General features: G+C 45.2%; 7 protein-coding genes across 7 annotated transcripts; 3 read left to right on the top strand and 4 right to left on the bottom strand.

The window, feature by feature from the left end:
- The first annotated feature begins 10,521 nt into the window (after positions 1-10,521).
- On the top strand, positions 10,522-13,705 carry HMPREF1120_08210 (uncharacterized protein). Its single transcript, XM_009162455.1, has 4 exons — positions 10,522-10,921; positions 10,973-11,215; positions 11,267-11,909; positions 11,959-13,705. Exons 1-4 carry the CDS (start codon positions 10,844-10,846, stop codon positions 12,204-12,206), a joined length of 1,212 nt encoding a protein of 403 aa, XP_009160703.1. The 5' UTR covers positions 10,522-10,843; the 3' UTR covers positions 12,207-13,705.
- Positions 11,128-14,061, bottom strand: HMPREF1120_08209 (tRNA delta(2)-isopentenylpyrophosphate transferase). The gene is made up of 2 exons (XM_009162454.1): positions 13,721-14,061; positions 11,128-13,650 (listed from the first exon to the last, which is right to left on the bottom strand). Exons 1-2 carry the CDS (start codon positions 13,826-13,828, stop codon positions 12,292-12,294), a joined length of 1,467 nt encoding a protein of 488 aa, XP_009160702.1. The 5' UTR covers positions 13,829-14,061; the 3' UTR covers positions 11,128-12,291.
- Positions 14,062-14,219: 158 nt separating this feature from the next.
- Positions 14,220-15,809, top strand: HMPREF1120_08208 (uncharacterized protein). Its single transcript, XM_009162453.1, has one exon. It carries the CDS (start codon positions 14,316-14,318, stop codon positions 15,651-15,653), a length of 1,338 nt encoding a protein of 445 aa, XP_009160701.1. The 5' UTR covers positions 14,220-14,315; the 3' UTR covers positions 15,654-15,809.
- A 135-nt stretch (positions 15,810-15,944) lies between these two features.
- Positions 15,945-18,344, bottom strand: HMPREF1120_08207 (mannosyl-oligosaccharide glucosidase; the record flags this gene model as incomplete). Its single annotated transcript, XM_009162452.1, has 1 exon — positions 15,945-18,344. The coding sequence occupies one exon, from the start codon at positions 18,342-18,344 to the stop codon at positions 15,945-15,947; it is 2,400 nt and encodes a 799-aa protein (XP_009160700.1).
- Positions 18,345-19,050: 706 nt separating this feature from the next.
- HMPREF1120_08206 (eukaryotic translation initiation factor 2-alpha kinase) lies at positions 19,051-23,496 on the bottom strand (the record flags this gene model as incomplete). The annotated part of the gene is made up of 2 exons (XM_009162451.1): positions 19,051-23,232; positions 23,284-23,496. The coding sequence occupies 2 exons, from the start codon at positions 23,494-23,496 to the stop codon at positions 19,051-19,053; spliced, it is 4,395 nt and encodes a 1,464-aa protein (XP_009160699.1).
- Positions 23,497-23,842: 346 nt separating this feature from the next.
- Positions 23,843-26,302, top strand: HMPREF1120_08205 (uncharacterized protein). The gene is made up of 6 exons (XM_009162450.1): positions 23,843-24,040; positions 24,090-24,118; positions 24,181-24,195; positions 24,248-24,272; positions 24,491-24,812; positions 24,869-26,302. Exons 1-6 carry the CDS (start codon positions 24,012-24,014, stop codon positions 25,562-25,564), a joined length of 1,116 nt encoding a protein of 371 aa, XP_009160698.1. The 5' UTR covers positions 23,843-24,011; the 3' UTR covers positions 25,565-26,302.
- On the bottom strand, positions 25,636-27,180 carry HMPREF1120_08204 (D-amino-acid dehydrogenase). Its single transcript, XM_009162449.1, has one exon. It carries the CDS (start codon positions 27,093-27,095, stop codon positions 25,809-25,811), a length of 1,287 nt encoding a protein of 428 aa, XP_009160697.1. The 5' UTR covers positions 27,096-27,180; the 3' UTR covers positions 25,636-25,808.
- Positions 27,181-27,294: the final 114 nt, after the last annotated feature.

The following is a 27,294-nucleotide window of genomic DNA, read 5'->3' as shown; positions in this document are numbered from 1 at the left end:
TTCTTATTCGTCCTTATTCTTCTTATTCTTCTTATTCTTCTTATTCGTTCTTATCCTTCTTATACTTATTATTCTTCTTATTCGTCCTTATTCTTATTCTTTCTATTCTATCTATTCTTATCGATCTATCGATTAACTTAAATAGCTAACTTAACGTATAGACTTTCGATTCGAGCTCTATATATCTCTTTAAGTTATCTATCTATAATCTTCCTTCGTTATAACTTAATCTAGGGACTTAGAGAGTACCCTTAAAGGTTTTAAGAAAAACTATAATCTTATCGACTTCTTAGGTAGTCTAAAGAAGCTATTATAGAGCCTACTATTACTTAATAATAAAGCGGAGATAAGAGAATAGCTCGAATCGCTATTATTTATACCTTTCTAGAAAGAGTTATACGAATAATAGCTAAAGACTAAGTACGATATAACTACGCTATTACTAAAAGAGTCTAATTTTACGATAGTAGTTCGAAAGATTATCGAAGAAGAGTCCTATAGTCTATAGAAATTTTCTAGGTCTCGAAAAGATAAAACTAGATAGACCAAAGATAACTACGTCGCTTAGTTTATCTATAATATCGTATAGGAAAATACGTAGAATCGGAAGAAGATCTTTTTCGATTAGGGCCTAGGTCTAGTTATTAGATAATAGAGAGTATACTAAGTCTACTAATATAAGAAGGCTAGTCTAGTATTATTAAAGAGAAATCGTAAGAAGAAATTACTATCCTTAGATTAGCCTAATCTAATTATTAATATTAAAACGAATATTAAGACGAAATTATATAAGTAGGGCGTAGGTCTATATAGTATTATAGATAACTAGAATAATCTAAAGTAGTTAAAGCGTAAACGAGATAGACGGCGTAGATAGAAGTAAAAAATAGCTAATAAAGATAACCTAATTCCGCCCGATAATATCGACGACTTCGAGTAAGACGTATTTATAGCTAGTAGTAGTCTCGATATAGAAAGTCCGACTCTAGTAAGCTTACGATATTAGAGAGTTAGCTTTAGCGATTTTATTACTAGTATAGTATCGAGCGAAGATTATTATATTAGTACTTCTACTAGTAACGACGCGTATATCGTTAGTAGGTCTTCTAGCGATAGATCTATAGAGAGCTTACTATTAAGCTTAATATCTACTACTCTAGTATAGCTTACGGTCGAAGAGTAAATTCTTATAAAGTCGATATTTAATAGCCTCGACCTTACTAAACGCCTTAGAAAGGTCGTAGTTATTATATTACTCGTTAAATACTATTGAGAGTAAGAGATATTTAATAAGGCTATATTACGATATTATTCGAGAAATAATATTTAGTATAGCGCTAAAGATAAGATATAGAGATAAGAGATAGTAAATACTTTATAGTACGAACCGATAATAGTTACTTCTATAATATAGGAAGATATCGATACGTTTATAAAGAACGAGGAAAGATTAAGTAGTAATCTTAATCTTAACTAGATTAATAGTAAGATAGTCCGAAGAGACCTAGATCTAGCTAAGAGTCCTTACCTATAAATAGAGGGTATACCTAGGAGTATTTTTCTACGCTTCTAGTAGATATCTATAATCTAGGCGTTTCTAGATCTATAGAAATATACTAAGGCCGTAGTTATAGTAGACGTAATAGGTCTTAGAAAAACTATATAGATAGTTAGATATATTTTAGTAGTAAGTCTATATTAGTTTATTATAAAGTATATATCTACTAATATTATATAGAATATTCGTATACAGCGCCTAGTAATTAAAGCCGATAAGGATTCTAGTATTAGAAAGCTATCTATAATAATCGTTCCGCCTAACCTAATTAGCTAGATAGTCGTAAAAATTAAAAAATACTCTAATATCCTATATATTTTCGTCTACTACGGCGATAATCGGAAAAAGAGTAGTATCTATAGCTAGTATATAGAGAGGCTATTAACTATAGACTATTTATTTTTTAATTCGAAAAACTCTCTAGAGTAGAAGATTCTTATAATCTTCTATCTAATATAAATATTACGGTATAGGCTCTTAAAGCTTACGAAATAGCGGATATTATAAGAAATATCCGAAAAGATAGCTAAAGTAAGTTAAGTAGTTCTAGATTTTAACTATCTATTTTTAATTTCTCGCTAGTTTAATATTATCTAGGTCGACGAGATCTATAAGATTAAGCGTAATAACGAATTATAGTCTCTATCGATTAAATAGCTTAATATCGAGTTTATAGATCTAGTAACGGTAACTTTTAGGATTAATCGTATCTAGAACTAGCGAGACTACTTAAAATTTATTTAACTCCGTTAGTCTATCTCGAAGAAGAATATCGTAATACTTCTCGATAAATAATCGGAATTTAATCTATATAATATAAGTATACTCTACGAGTATACTTATCTCCGGCTTTATCGACGGTTTATAGATAAATTTATTTTCTAGAATATTAACGAGCTTTAGGTAGAGTACTATCTATAGAAGCTATAGGAAATATACTATATTAGGCGGACTTATACTAGTTATATAGATAGTAGATGAATCGAAGTAGAAATTCTATCTATTTATAGAAGATATATAAACGTTTAGTTCTCTAAGAGCTAGCTTAAATAGTATAATAAAGCTATAGAGTATATTTAGTATAATCTAATAACGATACTACTAAATAGTTAATTAGTATAGAATACTAAATATTTACGTACTATATTATTAATCTCTATCTAGCTCGGCTTTTACTATATCTAGAAAGAGATATATATTAACTCCCTTCTATATTAGAAGTTCTATAATAATATACTCTATAAGTAGTTAGAGATAGTTTAATATACTAAATCGGTAGTAGGCGAGCTATTATTTAAGCTTCTAGAATATAATAACTATCTTACTTAGCTTCGCCTCCTATATCGGACTTCTCTAAAGATCCGTATAATACTCGCTATTCTTCTAGATATAGTAAAGTATTATTAGAAAGTATATATTTAGGCTCTACTTCTAGTAGAGTAACTACTACTATATAATATTCTATAAAAGCTAAAAATTAATACCCGGATATATAGCTCTAATATAGCTAACGATAAACGCTAGAAACTAGTAGCTAGATTTAACGATATTATCGACGAGACTTAAGTACTTATTATATTATTTAGTATAAACTTTTATAGTCTAGATCTTTAGAAACTCTACTACGAAACTATTATATTTAATATCTCTATATTACGCTAGATAAGGCTATAGACTAAGTATCGATTTCGTCGTCTCTAGTAGAGATTCTCGATATACTTATAGAACTTAAGTATTCTATATACTATCTCGAATCGCTAGTAGATTAATATCGTAAAGAAGAGTACTTCTTCGATTATAAGCGAGCTTAATAATAGTATCTTCTATACTAATATTAACTATAGAATAAATAATATAGTTAATATCGGCGAATAGATTATAGTTCGAGATAGGCTAATACGAGCTACGACTATCGAAGTAAGATAATACGCTCTTAAAACGGGCTAAGAATCGAAGCGTCTAACTATAGTAGAGGTAATTAATACTATACTTACGATAGAAATAGGTAAAGAGGTAACTATAACTATTTACGACGACCTTATCGAACTAGAATCGGATAACGGCGATCTTATAGCTAGACTAGGAGACGTAAAGTAAAATAGGGTCGGGTTTAAGGCTAAAGTAAGTACTTACTAGTACTTATTAGGCTAACCTAGTTATAGCCTTCTTTATTTATTATTATTAGAACTTACCTATTTAGTAGATAGACCGACTAGAACTATAGATATAACTTAAATAAGCGCGTTTAAAGCTACGAATATAGTATACTTACTCCTAGAATAAACGTATAAGGATAGTTCTATATAATATAGAACCGGTAATAATTAGACCTAGATAGTATTTCTTATTAAATATAAAGTTGGCGAAATAATATCTTATACTATACTATAGTATAGTATACCTAGTCGTTATATAACTTAATTCCTATTTAGAGAAGATACTACACCTATATTACTACTTACTACTAACTTTCTTAAATGGTAGATATAGGTAGGTTCCTGCTAATAGTATCTAATACTCTAACCTCGCCTAGTTTTTCGAGCGAACGATCGGTCTTACTTACTTACTACTATACTACTACTAATATTACGCGCCGCTCTTTAATATTAGTTAGAATAGAGTACGTATCTATTTATATCCGTCCCTATCTAGTACTATATATATAGAGTTTTCCCTAACTTAAATATAGTATAATACTAAGAACGTCGACGTAGTAGTTATAGCGGGTCTAGCCTTATTAAGTTAATCGTTTAAAGACTATTTCTTAATTATCGTAGTTAACTTCGTAGTTATATTCTTAATAATTCTAGCGTAATAGTAGATAGAAGATTCCCTCGCTACGATAATTAAAAAATATTAGTAACCTTATCGATAAGTTACTAGATTAGTTAGTAAGAACTTATAGTACTAGTAATAAACGATAACGAGATATCTACTTCGAGAAGAAAGATATTATAGCTATTAAGAATCTAGTATTTAATAATAATAGCGATAGCCCTTCGCCAATATCGACTAAGATAAGGATATCTTAGTATATAATACTATACTAGGAATACTAATATTTATAGCGCTATAAGCCCTTCGTAACCCGGGTAGAACTATTAGAGTCTTCTCTAAGTTCTCCTATACGGCATAACTCTCTATTACGACGCAATTCTCTAGCCCGGCGTAACTCTCCCCTCCCTATACGGCGTAACTCTCCAGCACGGCGTAACTCTCCTCCGCCTATACGACGTAATTCTCCTATACCTTGTTCTACTAGCTAAGTACGTCCGACTAAAGTAAAGGTATAGACGACTAGTACGGTTACCTTATCCTTACGCTCGAGACCTACGAAGATAAAGCTAGCGCTAGCTACGCAAGAACCTATTACTATACTACTAGTCTTCTCGAAAAGAATATAGATACTAGGGTAGGCTAACGGGTAGGCGAACGGGTAGGCTAATATATATATCGAAAATAAGTCTTATATCCCTAATCTATCCGAGGTATAGCTATCGCCTAAGTTATCTAATAATAGTTCTATTATCTATAGTAAGAAGAAGAAATAAGCGTTCTATAATCTCGAGTTATACTCGCGCTAGTACTTTATTATATCGAGATTTAATAAAACGGCTATCTATCCGTCTATTCTACGAGTATTTCCTAGTCTTTCGAAAGGCTTATCTATTTATAGAAGAGCGGCCGAAAAAGTCTATATTTTATATAAAAACTAGAGATTTAGGACGCTAAGTCTAGTCTATAAGTTTACGAATAATCTAATACTAAATAACGCGAGCGAACTAAGACTTCGTACCGAGTATAATTATATAACTCTACGCCGAAAGATTAATTAAATATACGACTCTAAATAGATTTAGAAAGTCTTTAAATTTATCGACGAGACTATAGACCTTAATCACTATAGTTCTAAGACGAAGCTATTCTTACGTTATAAGAACCGTACTTCGTCTATATCTACTTTATAGAAGACTAATCTAGATACTATATAGACGTATTTATTATTACCGTTATCTATACTAGAATAATATATCTCTATAATAGATATCTATTAAAGTACTAATTTCGAAAGTATAACTACGAGTATTAGCTTAAAACCTTCGTCGATTTAACTTATAAGAAGAATTTCGTAGACCTTACTATTAACGATTTTTCTCTTCGTAATAATAGAAAGCGTCGAATTTAGAATATCTCGAGTATAAATCTAGATAATAATAGCGAGAATAAACTCGATAATAACTTTTATACTATCTCTACGATCTCTAAAAACGACTAGAACGATAAAGACTACGACTTCCCTAGTAAAGTATTAAGTAATAGCCTTAATAACCCTAAGGCTAGTAAATCGTTATAAGTCTATTAGTCTACTATATTTACTACTTCGATTATATTTTTTTACTCTATCGCGATACTTTAACGTATCTATTTCTCTATATCTAGTTTTTTAGTATATAAGATACCCTATAGCGACTATTAATAGTATTAATAGTATTAATAGTATTAGTTATTTAGTTCGTTAGACTATCTAGATTATTCTACTATTACTATTATATATTAGTACTTTATATAGTATATAGATAGATTTTTTCTTATATACTGCCGACCCGATATAGTTCTAATTAATACGAGAGTACTAGTATATATATAGATACTATTTAGATAATAATAGTAATACTAATATAATTAAACTTAATTAAAACTATCGAACTATATAAACTATCGAACTGTATAAATCTAGAAACTCTCGAACTATCTAGATACGATAGTAATACGTAATATAATATAATATAGCTAAACTCGTAATATAGGATATCCTAATAAATATCGAATACGTAAATAAGAGACGGATCTAAATAAACTTAGAATCTAAGTAACTAGAGTTAATACGGTTTCGATACGCTTTAAAAACCTAATACTTATAAACTAAATTTATACGGTTCTACTACGGTTCGGAACCGTAGTGAAATCGTAGTAAAACCGTATTTAAACCGTAGTAGAACCGTATTAGATACGTATTCGATTCTCTAAACGGTTTCGAAATAGTGTCAATACGGTGTTAATACTGTATCGATCTAGGGGGGGGTGGGCACCTTAGTAAGTACTTAGAATTCAAGCCTTTTTTATGGGTTAGTAGCCCAGTGCGACGCGCATGACAAGTACTTAGTAACTCTCGAGTAGGATCGGAGTAGGATCGGAGTACTTAGTAGGGTCGATATAGCGTCGATATAGGATCGATATAGGATTAATCCTTTATAGAAGGGCATGTATGTACGATAGGAACTGACAGTATAGGTAGGTTATGCCAAAAGCGTTAGTAGTCGTGTCCTAACTTAGAGCCTACTATGGTCATCCACGGAAACAGATTCAAGTTCTCTTCGAAAGATGATATAATATAGTAGCTACAACAAAAAGAGGTCGAGGCTTAAAGCGTAAGCTACTAGGTGTTGACAGATATAGAACACAACTAGTGGTCTGAGAGACTCCAAGAGGACTACGACAAAGTGGCATAACGGCTTGGGCCGACGTATATACTATATATATTATAAGCTCCGATCTATTGAAATGCGCGGACAGTATAGGACATCGATATAGTACTTAGCCTCACCTTGTTCTTACTTGTATTTTTGGCAGGGCAAACGAGCGTCGCTCCTGCCGACATTTACAATTTCGTTAAGCTTAATAACACTAGGTAAGATAGATTTCGGTATCGAGAAAGTCGTAACCTACTACTAGGTATATACTAGTAGTAGTCTAATATACCTAGCCTTATATAGAGGGTGAAAAGCGCGAAGCTAGGCTTTACGATAAATAAAGTAGAAGTCTATCTATTATACCTCCTTATAAAGTGCTAATTTTACTACCTACTATCTAGGTAGCTAGAATAGAACTATATTAATATTACAAAACCGTATTAATATAGTTTAAATATAGTACTATATAGGCCATAGTAGAGTAGGTTAATACCGTATTAACACCGTATTAATATAGTTTTAATACGGTTTTAATACGGTTTCGATATAATATCCGATACGGTTTTAAACCGTAGTGAAACCGGTTTCACTACGGATCCGAATCGGTTCTAAACCGGTTTCGATCCGAGTCGGCGTACTTAAATCGGTAATAAAATTAACGTTTAGAACCGGTTTCGAACCGTAGTGGAATCGATTTCGAGGCTTAATACCGTATTAATACGGTGTTAAACCTCGAGAGTCTCGAATACGGTTTAGAGTCTAGATACGGCTATAAATCGATTTTATTACTATTTCTACGTTTACTACTACTAGTAGATCTATAATCGGAAAAGTCTACGCCTAACTGCACGCCCAACTGCACGCCCAACTGCACGCCCAACTGCACGCCCAACTGTACGCCCAACTGCATAACCAACTATACGCCCAACTAACAGTACGTTCGACAGTGCGTTTCAATACATACTATGTATGTAGTGCATTTAACAATGCATTCAACAGTGCGTCCAGCAGTGCGTCCAACAGTGCGTCCAGCAGTGCGTCCAACAGTGCGTCCAACAGTGCGTCCAACAGTGCGTCCAACAGTGCGTCCAACAGTGCGTCCAACAGTGCGTCCAACAGTGCGTCCAACTACAGTACTCGCTCATCTGCACGCTCGCTCAACAGTGCGTTCGACAGTGCGTTCGACAGTGCGTTCGACAGTGCGTTCGACAGTGCGTTCGACAGTGCGTTCGACAGTGCGTTTGAGGAGACGTACGCCTAGCAGGACGATTAATAGGACGCTCGAGAGCTCGAGAGGACGTTCGAGAAGATATACGCGTAGTAGAATACTATGTAATTATTAGAACGCTCGATACTTAGCTATATACAGTACTGGCCTCCTACAAAGGCTCAATCCGGGATCGATCTAGGATCACACCTAGTTTAGACCTAGGATCTAAAGTAGATCCGAACCAGGTCCGAATTAGGTCCGAACTAGGTCCGAACTAGGTCGGAACTAGGTCTAAACCGAATCGGATCCTAGATCGGAGGCTTAATCTATTTTTTTTCTTAAATCCGGATCGGATCCGGATTACGTATCGGCTACTATAATAGTAGAAAAAAGAGAGTTCGAATTCTACTAGGAGTACTCTTTTTTAGTTTAAGACTACCGTTAGAATTTTTCTTTCTTAAATTATAGGCGGTAGCGACGTCGTTACTACTCGGCTATAACGCCGTATATTATATTTCTAGTAGTATCTTCAATATATTAATCTATAATTTATAAATATTATATAATATATTAATTTAAAAAAATTAAAAATTTTAAAAATTTTAACTAATTCTCGATACGCTAGTTAGCCTATAGCGATCTCTATAGCGATCTCTATAGTGATTCTCTCGTAATCCTCTCGTAATCTACGATACGTTATTTAGCCTATAAGTGATTCTTAAGTAGGATCCGATTAGGATTAGAGTAGGGTTAATATAGCGTTAATAAAGAATCGATATAGGATTAATCCTTTATAGAAGGACATATATATAGTACGTAAAAGGTGTACGCGAAGAAGTCGCGTAGTAAGATAATAATTAAGAAGGTACGTATATAGTAAATATACTTAAACTAGTAGATAATCTCTACGCGAACTAGTAGATATAATCGAAACTTAGGATCTAAGTAAATAGAGTCGATACGGTCTCGATACGCTTAAACCCGTAAACGGTTTCGAACCGGTTTCGAATCGATTTCGAATCGTATTCGAGTTGGTTTCGAACCGTAGTAGAATCGTAGTAGAACCGTATTAGATACGTATTCGATCCTCTAAACGGTTTCGAAACCGTGTTAATACGGTGTTAATACTATATCGATTCTGTAGGGGGTAGGTATCTATATATCTAATATAATTTCAAACCGGCTCCAAACCGATTTCAAATCGATTCTGTATCCTGTCTAAAGCGGTCCCGAAACGGCCCCGAATTGAGTCGGTATGCTAAATCGATAGTAAAATTAAGGTTTAAATCTATACGCCTAACTTTACGCTTAGTAATACGCTTAATACTACTTAGTAGTAACACGCTTAACAACATGCTCGCTTAATAGTACGTTCGATAGTAGGTTCTCGCGTAGTAGGACGATTAATATATATACTATTAAGTACTATATAGTTTCCAAAAATATCACTAAGTGCTATACTAAGTATAAGCTTTATATAAAGAATACAGTACTAGCCTTCTATAGGGGCTTAATCTAGGATCAATCTAGGATTAGATCTAGTTCGGACCTAGTTCGGATCTAGTTACTGAACTAGGTCTGATCCTAGCTCGATCCTAGCTCGATTATTAGGTCGGAGGCTTAATCTGTTGATTTTCTTAGATCCGGATCGGATCCGGATTACGTACTAGGCTATATAGTACTATGTACTATAGTAAAAAACGAGTATTCGAAACCTACTAGGAGCACCCTTTTTTAGCTCTTTTCTAGTTTAAGACTACTAGTACCGTTAAAAATTTTCTTTTTTAATTTATAGGCGATAGCGACGTCGTTACTACTCGACCACGACGCTATTTATAATAGTTTTTTCGGTATATTAATTTATAATCTATAAATATTACGTAATATAAAAAATTTTTAAAGCTAATAAGTGATCCGATAGTAATTCTCAATACATTAATTAGCCTATAATGGATCTTATAGTGATCTTATAGTGATCCTCGACTAGGATCGGATCAGGATCGGAGTAGGGTTGATTTAGTGTCGATATAGGATCGATATAGGATTCATGTATGTATAATTTTCGGCTTTTCCAATGCGTGTAGCGACGACAGAGCGAGACGGCAGATCGCATTCACAGCAAAGGGAGAAATTGAGTATCACAGCTTCGTATATGTACAGGGTCTGATTCCATGACCATAATCGTGAGCGAAGTGATATATGAGGTTCCTGCGGGAACACCAAGGGTTCCAAGAACTTCTACGTTCCCGTGAGCATCTGCAATTGCTGTAGTTCCGTAGGAGGGGAGATATCAGCGAAGCGTGCCTCCATTTCGAGCACTATACGACGGTTGAGACGTGCATTTTGGCTTCAAGGGAGAGCCAAGTACGCTGGCAGAGAGCGGGATCCCTGAAAAGCTGTGCGCGTGCTGCGTCCCAAATGATGCCGCGCCTACGCGTGTCTCCAAAAACGCGAACCCACGTGACAGCATCAATGGTAAGCCTTCACAAGGTATCGCGATTCAGTTGTAGGATCAAACATATTGATTCCGCTGTTCAAAAGCGCGGCGGGATGGAGACGGGACAGCGTCAATTCAGGATTTCTGGAACGCCATGGTAGCCTAGGATGGCTCACAACTACCACTTTGATATTGAACCTGTCGGGCGCTTTGCGACTCAAAATGCGGCCATCAGAAGACCCCGGGTATGTTTTGCGGATGGTGCAGTGTTTCTTTCTGCGTGCTGAGTTGTTTAGGAAATCACCTACTTCTCTTTTGATGAAGACCATGTCCTTCGGCACGATGCGTCAAGCCTGCGCTACTACTATCCGCCGGCGCTACCTTGCGACCTCAATAAAGGATTCGAGACGTTCCGGCAGCTAGACGACTCCGCGGACGACCATTTAGATGGCTTGTTGGAAGCGCTCATATTATACGAGAAGGAGAAAGGGCAGAAAGTGGACACAGATCTCATAACATGGCGCGGGATGATGACGAAGGTGTGAAGGCTCGTCCTCGATACTAGTACGGGTTGCTCATGGACGTGGCAGATTATGGTATCTCCCTTCTCGCTTTTCGACGACTGGGAAATGAATGCCACCTTGTTCCAGGGAACTATTTACATCGAGGAAAACCATGAGAAAAAGGTGATGTCGCGGCAGAATCAGTTCTCCCGCCCCGCACATCCCGGTGCCATGTCTCAAGATCTTATGAGTTTCTGGGGATACAAATTCGAGACGGTGTCATTGCTGCCAGAACCATGGTCGAGCGCGTCCAGAGAATACATCGAATCCAGGGAAGAACAGATTGTGAGCAATTACGCTCAGTACTGCTCCATTGTCCGCACGGGTTTTGGCAAGGTCAAAATGATCATTGGCGGAGAGGTTGATGCCGTCGTGGACTTCAAATCAGAAGATAAATCCCAGCCCACGAACTGGGTGGAGCTCAAGACGACCGCCGCCGTGACCAACGAGCGCGAGCAGGTCAAGTTTGAGAGAAAGCTCCTGAAATTCTGGGCCCAGTCATTTCTACTTGGAGTGCCAAAGATTGTCGTTGGCTACCGGACCAGCCAAGGGATTCTGGAGCGCCTTGAAGAGCTCGAGACCCAGAGCATACCTGAGAAAGTGCGTTTGAGGGGCAAGAACCTGTGGGATGGCCAGACCTGCATAAATTTTGCTTCAAGTTTTCTGGAATGTGAGCGAGATTTCCCGAGCTTGTATACGGCCCACTGACGATGAAACAGGGCTGAAGACCATCATCACATCAGACGGCGTCTGGAGAATTCGAAAGCGAGAAAAGTCGCCTCGAGTCGAAGTGTTCAAGGTTGAGCAGACTGGTCACGGAGACATCCTCTCGCCGGCGTTTGTTGAGTGGCGGACAAAAGGTCTGCAGGAGCAACAGCAACAGCAGCAGCAACACCAGGAAAATGCCACGGTCGACCCTAGTGCGAACGGCCATGCGTCTGATGCACGGGTGCCTGATCCTCCCTGATCAATAGTGGAGTTCCCTTGCGATGATGCTCGCCTAAATACTGGACGACCGGCTTGGGCGAAATTCAGCACAAGCTTGCATGATTTCAACCTCCTGGACCTTCCGGTAAGGATTTTTCATGTCCAGCTTTGGAGCCTGCCAAGTCTCGCTTGCGGTGTGCAGCGACTGTCTTCTTGTGCCCTCTACTCGCAAGATGACCACTCCATTCCGCATCTGTCATGAGGACCTTGTCGCAGACTTCGCACCTTCGCGCAGTGCGCTTGGCCTGGCTCTCACCCTCCCCGGGCACTGGGAGCATCCTCTCCGCAAAATTGGAAATACTTCTTGGGTCAGGGAGCGCTCTGCCACTTAGGAAAGAAGCCACCAGTTTGCTCGCTGTTTCCTCCACGGCGGAGTCCCAATGTGTCAGGTCAGAACAGTCGAGTAAAAAAAGCTTATCCAACATGCTCGCTTTGACTAAATCGTTGGCCAACCGGATACGAATATAACGGTTCTGGCGCTTCGCATAGCGCCTCGTGCCAGCTTTAACCGACTCGATAGCATCTTGCAGGCCGCGCGAGCTGCTAGCATGACTGGAGTCCGAGTCCAGCGATTGTTGACTTTGTATCCACGGCTCCATCTCCTTATATCCGATCGATACCCATATCCCTTTTGTCTTATCAACCGGTATCCCTCTGCTTCTCAGGTCTGCTTCGAGTCGTGTCATTGAAGCCGCTTCGTCTGCCAGGCCATTGGCGACCATGACGTCCACACGCGCATTCAGTCGTTCCTTCAAGGCTCGATCTTCGGCTTCCAGCCACAATAACAACGTAGGATAGCGCAGCCTCTGCTCCTCTACCTGGGCGCTGTTGGCGGGTTGGGTGGCACCATCGATATCGTCTCCCTCTCCGCCTTTTCCGTGTCCGTTAGTCGTTCTACGCTGCTGTTCAGCATAGACATCAGAAGCTTTCCGTCCTGTCTGGAGCCAAATCTGAAGAGACCGCTGAATCTTCCGTCTATCATTTGGATGCCATCTTGCCGCCATATCTGGATCGATCTCCTGTAGCTTCGCAAAGAGTTCTTCAGTTGGTCTCGACAACATGGGGTGGTCCTCCTGTGCCGGCTCTGAAATTCCTCCATCTGGACCATTGTTATCGCCAGTCTCCTCGGTAAGGGTGGCTTCCTTGAACAATAGTGCATGAGTGTAATAGTGTGTCCCGCCAACCACGATGGGTAACTTGCCCCTGGACCTGATTTCGTCAATGAGGCGAGACGACTCTTTGACAAACCGGTTGACCGTCCAAGGATTCTCATCCAACCCGATGAAGTCAAGGAGATGATGCGGAATGCCGTTGCGCTCGTCATCGGGCATCTTGTTGGTGATGATGGGAAGCCCTTTATACATCTGCATAGCATCTCCATTGATAATTTCCCCATTGAACCGTGTAGCAAGCTGAACAGCCAGCTGTATTATAAATCGAATTAGTGTCAAGTTCGTACTAAATTCTGAACTTACTGATGGACATGGAACCTACCTTTGACTTGCCGGTTCCCGTGGCACCGATGACCACCACAATTGGGTCCTTGGGTGGATGGGAAGCCATGGTTGATGATAAGCGTCTCAAGACTATAGACGACAACATAAGACTCTTCGTTTGTAGGGACTCGGCGTCACGGCAGCCCTGGAAAGAGTAAATTCACGGCATATTTATTGGCATGGACACAGCGCAAATGGCTATTTATATATCCGTGACAACGACGAGAACCCACCCGACATGTAGCTAGATATCACAGAAAATCGATAGCAGACGACGTAGAAATGCTCTTGCACGACGGGCCCGCGACTATCCCTTTCCTAAGATAAGATATAAGTCAGGAAGACTTGAAAATAGCCACACGCTGTAACATCGTCTTCAGTCTTGCAAAATCAAAATTGCATATCGGAGACAGTTTGCTCTGCCGTAGTCGTTGCGGCGAAAGTTCAACTTTCTGCCGCCGCGCAGCATCGACGATATTTCAAACAATCTTGCAACTACTACTGCCTGCGGATAACGACCAGGACAACGAGGCAGCATCTTTCTGCCGAGCAGTCTCAAATCACACAGACTATAGAGATATCCGCGATACACCATGGCCGAAGTAGTCCAAGCGCGCACGAGCTTTGCCTCACCCTCACCTTCGACACCGTCTCGCAAGCGATCAGCCTCGCCTTCGGACGAACCCAACACCACCACCACCACCACCACCACCACCACCACCACCACCAGCAACACTTTAACCACAACAAACAACAACCAAGATGGCCCGTCCGAGCCCCCGACGAAAAAGACAAAACTGATCCGACGCAAGCGACGACCCGCACGACCCCAAGTCGACCCATCAACATTCAAATCCGAACCACCGCCCCAAACAGGCACAGTATTCAACATCTGGTACAACAAATGGAGCGGCGGCGACCGGGAAGACGCATACCTATCCAAAACGGCCGCGCCGTCACGATGCAACATCCGCAACGACTCGGGCTGGACACAAGCAGACAAAACCCCCGGAAGCTATTTCTGCCTATTCTTCGCGCGCGGGCTATGTCCTAAGGGCCACGAATGCCAATATCTACATCGCCTACCGGGAATCTACGACATATTCAATCCGAACGTGGACTGTTTCGGCCGCGACAAGTTCAGCGACTACCGCGACGACATGGGCGGGGTGGGCAGTTTCATGCGCCAGAACCGGACATTGTACGTCGGTCGGATCCACGTCACGGACGACATTGAGGAGGTCGTGGCCCGCCATTTTCAAGAGTGGGGAGAAATCGAACGCATAAGAGTCCTGACGGGCCGTGGCGTCGCGTTTGTCACGTACGTCAATGAGGCGAATGCCCAGTTTGCAAAGGAGGCAATGGCGCATCAGGCTCTTGATAATAATGAGATTCTCAATGTGAGATGGGCCACTGTCGATCCGAATCCCCTGAGTGCGAAGCGTGAAGCGGCCAGGCTCGAAGAACAGGCTGCTGAGGCTGTTAGACGTGCGCTGGGCGAGAGCGCTGTTAGACAGATCGAGGGTCGTGAAACTCGTGAAGAGCGCGATCAGAGAAGACTGGAGTCCGGATATGGGTTGGAGGGGTATGAGGCCCCGGAGGAGATTTGGTTTACTCAGCAGAAAGAGAAGGAGTTGCAACAAAAACAACAACAACATCAGTTGGAGGGGCAGAAACAAGGTGATCGTGGGCTACTTGAGGCTCCCCCCACGCACGAACCCGCGGCGGTGGAAAATGGCATCTCTGCCTCTTCAGATCAGACTACGGCCGCTGGAGAAAATACTCCCGCCGGGGGAAACAGTATACTTCCTAGCTCTACGCTGGCAAGGTTAAGAGGATACGCGTCGAGCGCAAAACCTCCACCGGCTGCGACTCCGGCTCCTGCGGCTGCGCCGTTGGTTGCATACGGAAGTGATGATGACAGTGATTGATACTCTGTATCATCCCTATTGTACCGTCGTGAACTTGTGTCGTGAACTATACCTCCGTCAATCATGGTTAATACTGTGTAACGAATAAATGAAGAATTCTAGCCATTTGGCGAAAGAAAGCAAAGAATCAATCAATGGACATGGTTCCGCAGCTCGTTTCTTTCCAGTTTCCCATTCGTTCTATCTAGTGTTGTTGCTTTTTTATATCCTACCCTACGAAAACAATTTTTGTCTTCCCTCCACAGAGTCAGAGTCATATATACACAGCCAGAAACCGATACAAGTCCAGACTCATAATTCGCCATGCTTAATAGCCCCTGCCTGGGCACTCAAGTCTGGCATGCGCATGATGACAACGACCAAACTAGTCCAGCCGGTGAAATGCTGAGTTCGCTGGCCGGCGCCCGTCTCGGGATTATACTGTTCCCAGGCGAAGCCTGTGCGCTCCCACTGGTTAAAGACATTGTTGACAAGATTCTGCCTCAGCTGGACATAGATGTCTGTGGCCTGGGCCTTAACTTTGGGCGGTGTGGCGGACGACTGAGCGAGAACAAGCAAATTCTTAAGGATCAAGTAGTTGATGTTGACCCAGATAGGCGAGCGCCAGTAATTCTCGTCGGAGCCATAGAACTCGTCGGATTTGGACAGCGAGCGAATGCCAAAGGGGGACCACAGATCGGACTCGGAGGAAATCAAAGCCAGAATGTGTGGCAAGTTCGGGTGCGTCGGAGGCATGAGGCCCGTCAGGAACGGGAACAAACTGATATATCCCTTGTGGCAGACATGGACGGAATCCTCGTAGTCGTCGATCGTGGCGTCGCAATACGCCTTGTGGTCGTTCGACCAGTGCAAATCGTCAATGTTGCGAACAATGGCGTTGCTTTGGCTTTCAAAGTCGGAAGTGTCGTCCGTCTCGGATAGCAGAACCGAAAGCCGCAACAAAGTCTTGGACATCATCCCCACCCACGAAATTAGATCGGTGTGCAGCTCGCCAGGGTGCGGTGGCTGAGGACGCGGGTAATCGTCAAGTCCCGATGGGAGGATGTGGCGAGGCGTGCGGCCGCGCCATCGGTACGCTTCTTTGGAGGAAAACGCCTTGCGGTCGTATGACTTGATGTCCCCAAATTGCGTCCGGCGGAACCAGTAGTACTGGCGCTTGAGCAGAGGATATAAATCCCGGAGTTCAGACTCGATTCGATCCTTTTGCGTGACATTGTCGGCCGCAGCCAGCTTGTCCATCAAGGTGTCAATAATGAGAAATAGTGTTGGTGGATTGGCGTAGTGTGGGTATTGCACTTGAAACTCCGCCGGGACTTTACTGCGTGCTTCGGGTCCCAGAATCTGTTCCCGCGCTATCCACCCATCCTCGTCCATCAGGTTGAACCACGACCTCACGATGTCTAGAGTCACGTCGAGATCCCATTCTGCAATCGGGACCAAATGAAATCCTTCGTCCCAGAGGAACCCACGAGGAAAGAAAGGTCGCGACGGCACACTAGTAAAGAGCTCCGCTGGCGGGTCGTGCACAATCTTGGCCCGAGCCCTGGCCTCGGCCGTCTCCTCCCAGAAGCCTTCGTTTTCCTCGTCGTATTCCGGAGCATAAGATCGGTCGACCAGCGAATCGCCGTAGAAATATCCGATCCCGCCGAACAAATTGGAAAACATCGACTCGGCAAAGGTGGTGTAGGCGGGCTTGTCGAATGACGCCAAAGGTTGGAATGTCTCCTTAAACTTCGACTTGAACTTGTCCGAGACGCCAGAAATGGCTTTGTCGAGTGTCTCCGTATACACGGAGGGTCCCGAGCCAGACTCGAAGAGAATGTCAAACTCAAATGCACCCACAAACACCTTCTGCACCATATGGAAATTCCCCGGCCCTGGTTTCTGCGGAATAGTAAACGCTGCCCAGGGCGGCGGCATGTTACCCTCGCCGTATTCCTGGACATAGGTGTCGATTTCCTGCTTCATGCTGGCAAACACAATGTTCTTGGCTTGCCAAATCGCCTCGGGAGGTATGGGCAAGCTGCACATCAACGTCCGATCCAAGGGTTTGGCGTCCCAAGACGGATGGATCTTGTAAGGCACTGTGTTCTCCGTCGCATCCTTGAATGTGATATCAAATTCGCCAAGGTCCGCCGTTTGGCCATGCAGAGTAACGCGTCCTTGATCATCTGGCTCGTCCGAGCTGAACCCTAGCTCCCCCAACCCTTCCATGCCAGCATAGAATATCAGGGTCGTGACCAAGTTCGGCGGAGCATCCTCCCTAAGTGCTCCCTTGACCCTAGCCGCCCAGCTGCCGCCGTGTTGCCCGCCAGGCACCTTGACGAAATCAATGGTGAGATCGATCTTGTTCCCTGTATCGTGTATGACTTCCCGACCGCCGTTCCGAGCATCGTACTCTTCCCACCCGTAGCCTGCCATTCCCTCGTGCTGCTCGCATGTGTGCCGGAAGTTGTGTTGGGCCGTGGCATAGTTGTCCGTATTTGCCCACAATAGTCCTGTCAGCAAACTGTTCGGTAGCCGTGGGCGAACGCCGAAGTAGAGGTTCGGTCGGTAAGGGCCCCATAGAAGGGTGTTGTTCGACGATGTGCTGCCAGCAGATGCATGTGCTGATTTGTTACACAGGAAGAACAAGGCGAATGTAACGGTTAATAAGAAGCATTGCGTAAAGCTTCTGGCGCATCTAGTCATGATGCGCAGTGGGCAACTCTCAGAGCTGCGAAGGACCTGGCGAGCCTCGCATCGATCGAGTTGCGTCGACGCATGTTACCACCTCGATGTCGTTGTACTATTTGCGGGACCAGGGACAAGCCAGCCTGGCCTCGGCGTTTGCGGCGTTAAGAGACTGCCTTGGAGATTAGTCAGTCAGGGGCAAGCCAATACGGTGGAGCAACACTGTGGAGCACAATTAATGGAATAGCAACCTCAGCCTCGCGGCAGTGGCGCTGGCATTTCGATACGACATACATTCAACGAAGACAAGGCCATCCTGTGATAATTGTCGTCCGCAGACTCAAATGGATGTATTCGGTCACATTCTAGTCGCGGCGGCCGCTGGACGTGATCTAAAGGATTCGTTGTTGTGAGAGAAGTAACACATAGAGGTAACATATGGAGGCTGCTCTCGACAACCACCTCTCTAGATGCTTGTTAGGAGTTGACTCTGACCATAGGACGTAACCGGGAAGACGCACTCGATGCCACCAACTGTCCTGAAAGATGTAGACTAAGATTAGCGGGAGCGGACGCTTGGCACATAACATAGGTGTCATCACCTTAGCGATTTTATGCACGACAAGAAAACAAAGCCGATCACGACGGTGGACACTAAAACAGAATGTCAATCAACGCTAATTACTATTCAATTCAGACACGAGAACAACCGCAACCCCAACGCCTATCTACTCTTGGCCATTTTCAGGCGCAAGAAGCCCACCAGGTCGGCCGCCTTGACCTCATCCTCGGAGCGGAACGGGCTACGCACCTTCAAGGTGCGTTCACCCGCCCCGCCCCGGACGATCACCAGCCAGTAGCCCGCGTTGTTGCGGTACGCCATCTCCAGCTCCTCGAGGGAGCGGAACTCCTCGGACAGCTCGGCGCTGAGGCCTGCCGCCCACAAGGACGACAGGACCTCAACGCACGAGGTCTTCAACGTCGCCGGGTCGAACGACGTCACCAGGATGTCGCACCTGGTGAGGAGTTTGTTGGCGTCCGCCGCCGCGGGCCTCGACGGCTTGCCGTGCGGCTGGACCTGGCCGCGAACGTAGCCGACCAGGTCCATGATGTTGAGGCGGAATCCCGCCGCCCGCACGGAGCCCTTGTCGGACTTGGTCTGGTAGTCTTGGATGAGGGCATCGTACCGCCCACCCACCGCCAACACCTTCTTGGTGTTGCTCTCCATGCACTGGAACAGAAGACTGCCCCGGTAAAGATACTCCGAGTTGTTGCTTAAAGGTGCAACCAGAACCTTGCTGTGAATGTTCATCCGCCTTAAGAACTGAATGACATCCTCGAGCCGCGCCAAAAGAGGCAACGCCTTGCTCAAGTGGTCGCTGTCACCAAAGAGCTTGGTGAGCTTGCCACGCACTTTTTCCACGTCACCATCGAAGTTGAATCGAGACAGATCGCTCACTGATGTTTCAGCGATGTTCATGGCAGAGCTGCGGAGTTGTTCGCGCACTTGTGTCCATGTGGTCGTGCCAGTATTCAGGTGAGAGAGTGCTTGCTTGACGTTGGACATTTCGACAGGCTTGATGCGGCAAAAGTCGAGAATGAGATTGATCAAGTCGGAATGATTGACGTAAATGGTCCAGTCCCGGACTGCAAGCGCAGGAATGTCGCGAAGGACCTCATCTAAGACTTTGATCACCTCGGCTTCCTTGATAGACAAATCCCTGGCACTGTGTGAAACAAAGTCAAAATCCACTTCGGGTACCTGTCGCGGTTGATTTCCTGCTACAGTTGCACGGTAGACAACGCCGAAGCAGTAAGTCTTGGTGTAGTTTGAGGTAGTCTGTGCCAGAGTGCGTGCAAAAGGCAACGTAAGATCGACAGGCAGCTGTACGACCAGTCCAGATGGATCGAGGAACGTTGCAGGTTTGGCATAAAAGTCTTCCTTAGGGATAATGCCTTGTCTGCCAGCTTCGACAGCGCCATGTCTGCGGAAAATAGTCTTAAGCTGGTCACATGCATATATCCAGAACATGGAATCTGCAGCAGACATGCCGTGCGCCGTCTTGTCCTCCCAAGCAAGGCTTGACACAGTGTTGTTGGGTTTGGCAAAGAGGTTGCTCACCCACTCTTGGTACTTCTCCGGATTTTCTGCTGCCACCTGGTCAATGTAACGCTGCAACTTTTCCTCCTCGACAGGCTCGGGTATCAATCCACTATCAAGCAAGTCTTTGGCAGTCGGTCGTTTGTTCTGATCGGGATCTACCAGCTTGAGAATGATTTCACCTTGTCGACGATGGATATCCTCTTCGAAGAAAGGAGGAAGAGTGGGTGGTTCTCGTCTCAATCCATCCATGATCTTAGCCTTTTCCATCGCTGAAGTGAAAGGGTAGCACATCTCGAGGAACATGACACCAAGAGAATACATGTCGGCGCGGCTGTCGTAGTGGCTTCCACGAACGTAGAGTTCAGGAGCTGTGTAGCCTTGCGTGCCCAATCCTGTGGAATTTGTAATCACCATGCCTGGCTTGGAAATATTCGTTTTAGACGTTGCTTGTCCAGCGGTTGCCAGACCGAAATCACCAATCTTAGGTGTGTCGTCAGAGTCAAGAAAGATGTTTTCAGGTTTGAGATCTCGATGGACAACACCATGACTATGCAGGTGAGCAAGGCCCTCGACGATACGTCGGAACAACCGCCAAACCGAGTTCACATTGGCAGAGAGGCCTTGTGCGATTCGATGGCGCAGACTTTGTCCATCACAGAACTCCATCTGGATATAGAGTATGGATTGCTCGTTGTGGAGTGGCGATCGTGACCGCATTGACTGCACATGATCTGATTGATCTGACTGCACGACTGGCGAGTCACTGCTGGCAAACGGATCGTCACCCAGGTCATCTTGATTATCTTGGTCAGTCGCAGCAAAGGGGTCAGTCATCTGCTCCACTTCATCAAGAGCAGCGTCAAGTGCGCTAACTTCGAACTGATCGTCATCAAAGCTGTCGTCTTGGACCGATGGAGGAGCTTGATAGGCAAACATATCCTCCTCCTCAGAATCACTGTACTCGGCGCCCTGGTTGCGGTAGACCGAGGGCTCCATAAAGTCATGGCCGGTACTGAGAGCAGCAGCATGTGGCAGCTGTCTTTCAGGACTCTCCTCTTGACGCATTTCTTCCACTTCATCATGTTCGGTTTCGTACCAGGCGTTGTAATACCTGACAATGTAAGGGTGATTGAGTTTCGCAAGCAGGGTGACTTCACGCAATATGTCTTCCAGCATCTTCGTAGAGCTGCTCTCTACCTTCTTCACCGCGTAGTATTGCCCGTCGAGTTTGCGTCTTGCGCGGAATACTTTGCCGAAACCACCCTTTCCTATGCGTTCCAATTCTTCCCATTCGTCACGATATCGGGATTGGCCCTGCTTGTCGCTGTACCGTCGTCGCCGCCCTCTCGGCGTGCTTGGTATATTTGGGGAGTGGTTTCGAAACATGGCTTCACGCTCCTCATGGAAGAATTGTTTGCGACTGAGCTCGAAAGCCGAGGGCCGATTGTTGGGATTGGGCTGAAATAACTCTTCCAACAGTCTCTCGCTACTTGATGTGAAGTCGACGCCTTCCAACACGTTTGAAGGCGAGGTATACACCTCTTGGACTTGATGGCCCAACGCCATCTGTAAGATGATGATGCCTAGCTCCCAGATGCAAGTTTTGCTGGTGCGTCTCGGGATTTTGCCATTGAGCTCTGGCGCAATCCAGAGCGGCAGGTCTTTGTTGGTTTTGGTGGAAGGATCTCGGGCCGCTTGAACAAGATCCCTAAGTTGCGTTCCATAGCCGTCAGAAAGCTTGATAGTGAGCCCACCAGTCGGGGACATGAACAACATGACATTACCAGCGTGAAGTGCCGGATGCACGAAGCCTTGCTGATCAAAAAACAGCAGGGCGTCAACTATTTGTCGAGTCCATGAGCGCACCTTTGCAGCACTGAGTGAGCCCGCAATTGCAAGCAAGGAGGAAAGGGAGCCTTTGTTTGCAAACTCGGATAGAATCGAAAGCCGCCATTGGCCCGGTCCGTCCTCGGATGGTAGATGCTCGATCTTGTAGTTGAGAAGGTCAACAACGTTTGGATGGCGGTGCTCTTTTGACGACTCCAAGGCTTCTTCCACCTGTTCCAAGCACTTCTGCAACTCCCCTTCTTTTCCGCCAATGTTGTCCGGAAGGTATATCTCTTTCAGCAGAAGCTGTGGAGCTTGTACACGATCCGTATCGATGCGCGGGGCGACAATCGTGATTTTCTTGTCTTTGCGCTTGAGTATGACAGATCTCCCTACAACTGCCTTGAATTTGAAAGGAGTAGTGGTTGCTGTATCTCGACATATCATAGACTGGTCGAAGCGTACCGGTTCTTCAGGGACGTCGTAGACATCTTCGCTGTCCTCTGCCGTGCTCTTGCGGGTTAGGGTGGTTCTCAAACGACGTTGCTTCTCAGTTTCGACCTGGGATGCTAGAAGCTGTTCTTGCAGCTCGGCTTCTTGGGCCAGACGTTTCCGTTCGCTTTCTCTCTGTTCTTCGAGCTGCTTTCGAGCCTGGGCCTCTCTGACTGCCCGCTCTTCCTCGAGGCTGAGCGAAGTTTTCTTAGCTGCTTTATCCGAGATCGTCTGTTCAAGAAAGTCCATGATGGCGGCATTAACTTCGTAGACGGACTCGCTGCCCTGATGCTGCCGAGGGACCGTTGCTATGATATGCTCAACCTGTCGCTTGATCTCAGGGTCTTTCGGCTGAACCTCAACAATGTTGATCTTGGGAAGAACCTTTGGATATTCGCGTGGGAATTCAAAGATTAGTTTGGCGAAGAAACCTCGATCTTCGAGTGGCCCGACTCGAACTTTGAAGGCGAGGTTCTCTTGGGTCTGAGGTTGGAGTTAGTGCATAGATCCGCAGGCTGCGCCCGAGGTCCTCACCTTCCAAGCATCCTTCCTGCCGCGAACTCTCTCAAACTCATCAGGATAAATCGCTCTTGTGGTTAGAAACTCGTTTCTTTGAACCTCCGGATAGTCTCCAATCTCTTCCTCAAGCGAACGGTGAGACTGTCCAAATGAAGGAGGAGCCGCAAGTGGTGGCTCAGCCGGTGACGAGTCCGCAGGAGCATTCTTTGCGCGCTTGCGGTTCGGCATTGTGAGAGAACAGCGCAGATCCCGTTAGGGATCTGAAGTCCACTTCTCGCGTCCTTTGAAGTATTCAGAAACATTGGCACGCGAACCCCGTCAAGGGGGACTATGCCTAGGCAGCCGCAGCGAATGCCGCGACAACCTACATGTCTATGATTTGCATTTCTCAGACTCTTTTGTGCATTGTCGCTATCTTTTGTGAAAGAGAAAACAACAAGTGGTTGGGAGTCACACCGACAGAAGGATATACTTTATAGCCAAGACGGCGTCGGAGCGGAGATACAATGTTCCGTGCGGCGGACGCTAAACTTTATCCGGGAATTCAAGGTTCCTGTTGCTGCGTCTTGTCAGAGATATTCCCCGCCAATATCCCAAGAGATTATCATACAAGGGCCGTATGCCGGCCCAGGAGTCTTCTTTAAATTTGCACTTGGGTCGCATCGACGGTCTCTGTCTGAACCCGATCCAGGCTATACCGACCTGCTGCTAAGCACCGTGACATTTGAAGTGGTTCAGTCAAGATGGTGAACATTACTGAGAAGATCAAGGAGTTAGACTATCCATTGTTGTGCTATGTTGCGACTCTGACTCGATTTTAGGATCGAGGCCGAAATGGCCCGAACTCAAAGTGGGTGAAGTGAAACTATTACAGATCGGTTGATCCGGGAACTTGAACTGATGGATTCGCAGAAAACAAGGCCACAGGTTCGTACATTGACTTCGGCAATCATGGATCAAGGCTGACAAGCCACGACAGAGTATCATCTTGGTCTTCTGAAAGGGTAAGTGGCTCTTTATCTGCCGTGGGCAGTCTTGAGGGGATATCGGACAAAGACAACCTAGATTCTGGACAAAGAAAGGGCCCTGCACGTGATCTCATTACATGATTGCTGCTGTCACGTGCCTCAGCCTTGCCCCTGATGTGCTTGTTTGTCACACATGGGCAGACCTGGGGGCTTTTCCCCTGAAATTACCTCGGCATAGCTAACAGCTCAATTAGTAAACTCGCACGCTTGCGGGCGCAATTACTTGAGCCAGGTCCAGGGGCAGGATCTGGCGGTGGCACGGGCTTCGATGTGTCCAAGTCCGGAGACGCCCGAATTGCCCTGGTCGGTTTCCCTTCCGTCGGTAAATCGACCTTTCTGTCCAAGATCACGAAGACGAAGTCAGAAGTGGCTGCATACTCTTTCACTACGTTGACAGCCATTCCCGGAGTGCTCGAGTATCAGGGCGCAGAGATCCAGATACTCGATTTACCTGGTATTATTGAAGGTGCCTCCGAGGGTAAGGGCAGAGGAAGACAGGTCATCAGTGCGGCAAAGGTAGGCTTCTCGATGTTGGGCTCCTTCTATCGACTGACGAGAATACCTGCCTGCAGACATCAGACTTGATCCTTATGGTGCTGGACGCCACGAAACGGGCGGAGCAGCGTGCGCTCCTGGAAGCCGAACTGGAAGCCGTGGGCATTCGACTCAATCGCGAGCCACCCAATATCTACGTCAAAGCCAAGAAGGCCGGTGGAATGAAAATTACATTTCAGTCGCCTCCCAAATACTTGGATGAGAAGATGCTGTACAACATTCTGCGGGACTACAAGATGCTCAACTGTGAGGTGTTAGTCCGGGACGAAAATGCAACCGTCGACGATTTCATCGACGTCATAATGAAAGACCACCGCAAGTACATTCGCTGTTTGTATGTGTACAACAAAATCGACAGCGTTACGATGGACTATTTGGACCAGCTGGCCCGCGAGCCACACACAGTGGTCATGTCCTGCGAGCTGGATCTGGGCATAGACGACGTCGTCGAACGTTGCTGGAAGGAGTTGCGGCTCATCCGTATCTACACAAAGCGGCAGGGCGAGGATCCGGATTTCAGCGAGGCTCTGATTGTCCGCAGCAATAGCACCATCGAGGACGTCTGTGATCACATCCACCGCACCATGAAGGAGACGTTCAAATATGCGCTGGTATGGGGAGCCAGTGCAAAGCACATACCGCAGCGGGTAGGATTGAGCCATCCGGTGGCAGATGAGGATGTTGTGCAGATCGTCAGCGCCTGGAAAGCATGAGTAGGTAGAAGGTGGTTGTCTGCATCCAGTATCTGCGAATTACCATCATTACCATCATGCATTATGTTCGTACAGGAATCGAGAAATATGCCGGCGTTGACCACGATTGCAGAAGCGGGAAATCCGAAATTACTACTTTTGCATCGAAAGTTCAAGTCTATGTATTGGATTTCTCTTGTCTTTTCAGACAATTTCGCGTTCGGATCATTCCGTCATTGTTATATGAATCTGCGGCCAACCTAGTCTATCTCAAAACTCTCCTTGGATCGAGACTGCTAACGTTTGCACTGAGCGCTTTGCCGTCAAAAACGAATTCACTCATCAATTTGCCTGTGCCTGGCCCGTTCTGGATCCCCCAACACGTGTGTCCGGCTGCCAAATAGATTCCTTTGGTGTTGGTGAGGCCTACCAGAGGCCCAGCGCCAGTCTCTACTTGTGGCAAGTAACAAGCCTGGCGGACGAGCACTTCCCCGTCCCGCATTTCATCGGAAATGCTTGCACAATAGTCCACAATGTCCTGACATCTTGAGTCATCGACCTGGACCTCGGCAGTAGATTTTGGCAGCGGCACAAGATGGTCTCCTTCGCCGCAAGCGTACAACTCGTTGTTGGGACGAGCGTATATCTCCGGACTGACGTTCATCGCCCGGGACGTGGTACCTTCTTTGAAGTTTTTCGGAAGTGCGATCTGTGTGAACAGACAGTACGCGGAAACCGGTCGAGTCGGGCGGACCGTCACACTGTGAGCTCGCAGCGCGCCAATCGGTGTCCCGGGCAAAACGGTTTTGGTCCATGGTCCGGCCGTCACGATAACATCAGTGGCGGAGATGGATTGTTGCGAGTTTGTGCTTTTATCCATATACTTGACTGTATGTTCACCCGACGAGGAAGATTCAATCTTGTCGACCGTGCCAATAATAATCTTGACGCCCTTTTCTGCCGCCAGCTCCGCCATTGACGTCGTGAACTGGTATGGATGGACCTGCGCGCTCTCTCCTGGAGCGCTCATGCTCTCATAGCCCCGGACGCATTCATCGGCGACCCAGTCGAGGTCATCCGGGACACCCGCTTTGCGTAGCTTCGCGTAGGACTCTTTGCTTCTTTTCTGGAGACTCACATTGCCATCACTCGAGACGTCGGGGCGATGCAACCCTCTGATGTCCTCGCCTTTCTCCCCGCCATTGGCTGTTATTTTGGGTTGGTTGCTCACATGTCTACCCACCAAGTCGATCTGACCAACATTTACGTGTCGATAACCCCAACGCTGTGCTCCGTCGTGCTCCTTGGCAAGTTCGGCATGGAGCTTAAAACTCAGCGGCACCAGACACGATGGGTATGCCCACAGAGCTATCAGGCCACCGGCCTTTCCCGAGGCGCCACTGGCGATGCCCGTGGCTTCAATCAGGTGAATCGAATGAATTGCTGGGTTATACTTGGGGTGGCGGGTTAGGAAGTATGCAGTCGTGCTGCCAATGATCCCACCTCCAACGATGACGATGGATCTTTTCCCTGGCTCGGCCATTGTGGACATATGAGAAGGGCGGTGTCAGTGCTTTCGTCTAAACAAGACAATCAAACTTAAAAGACACAAATCCGGGAGAATACGAGGAACAAAACGGAACGAGCAGCACGTTTTGAGAACACAACGGCTCATGTCGGGAATGCAAGAATGACGTCAGGTGAAAGAGCCAAGCTTCGACTAGACGAGTTTAATTCCACCTCAACTTCCA

This window comes from Exophiala dermatitidis (assembly GCF_000230625.1).
Source record: "Exophiala dermatitidis NIH/UT8656 unplaced genomic scaffold supercont1.7, whole genome shotgun sequence".
In the NCBI taxonomy this organism is placed as follows: Eukaryota; Fungi; Ascomycota; class Eurotiomycetes; order Chaetothyriales; family Herpotrichiellaceae; genus Exophiala; species Exophiala dermatitidis.
This window is presented reverse-complemented; position numbering and strand designations above follow the sequence as displayed.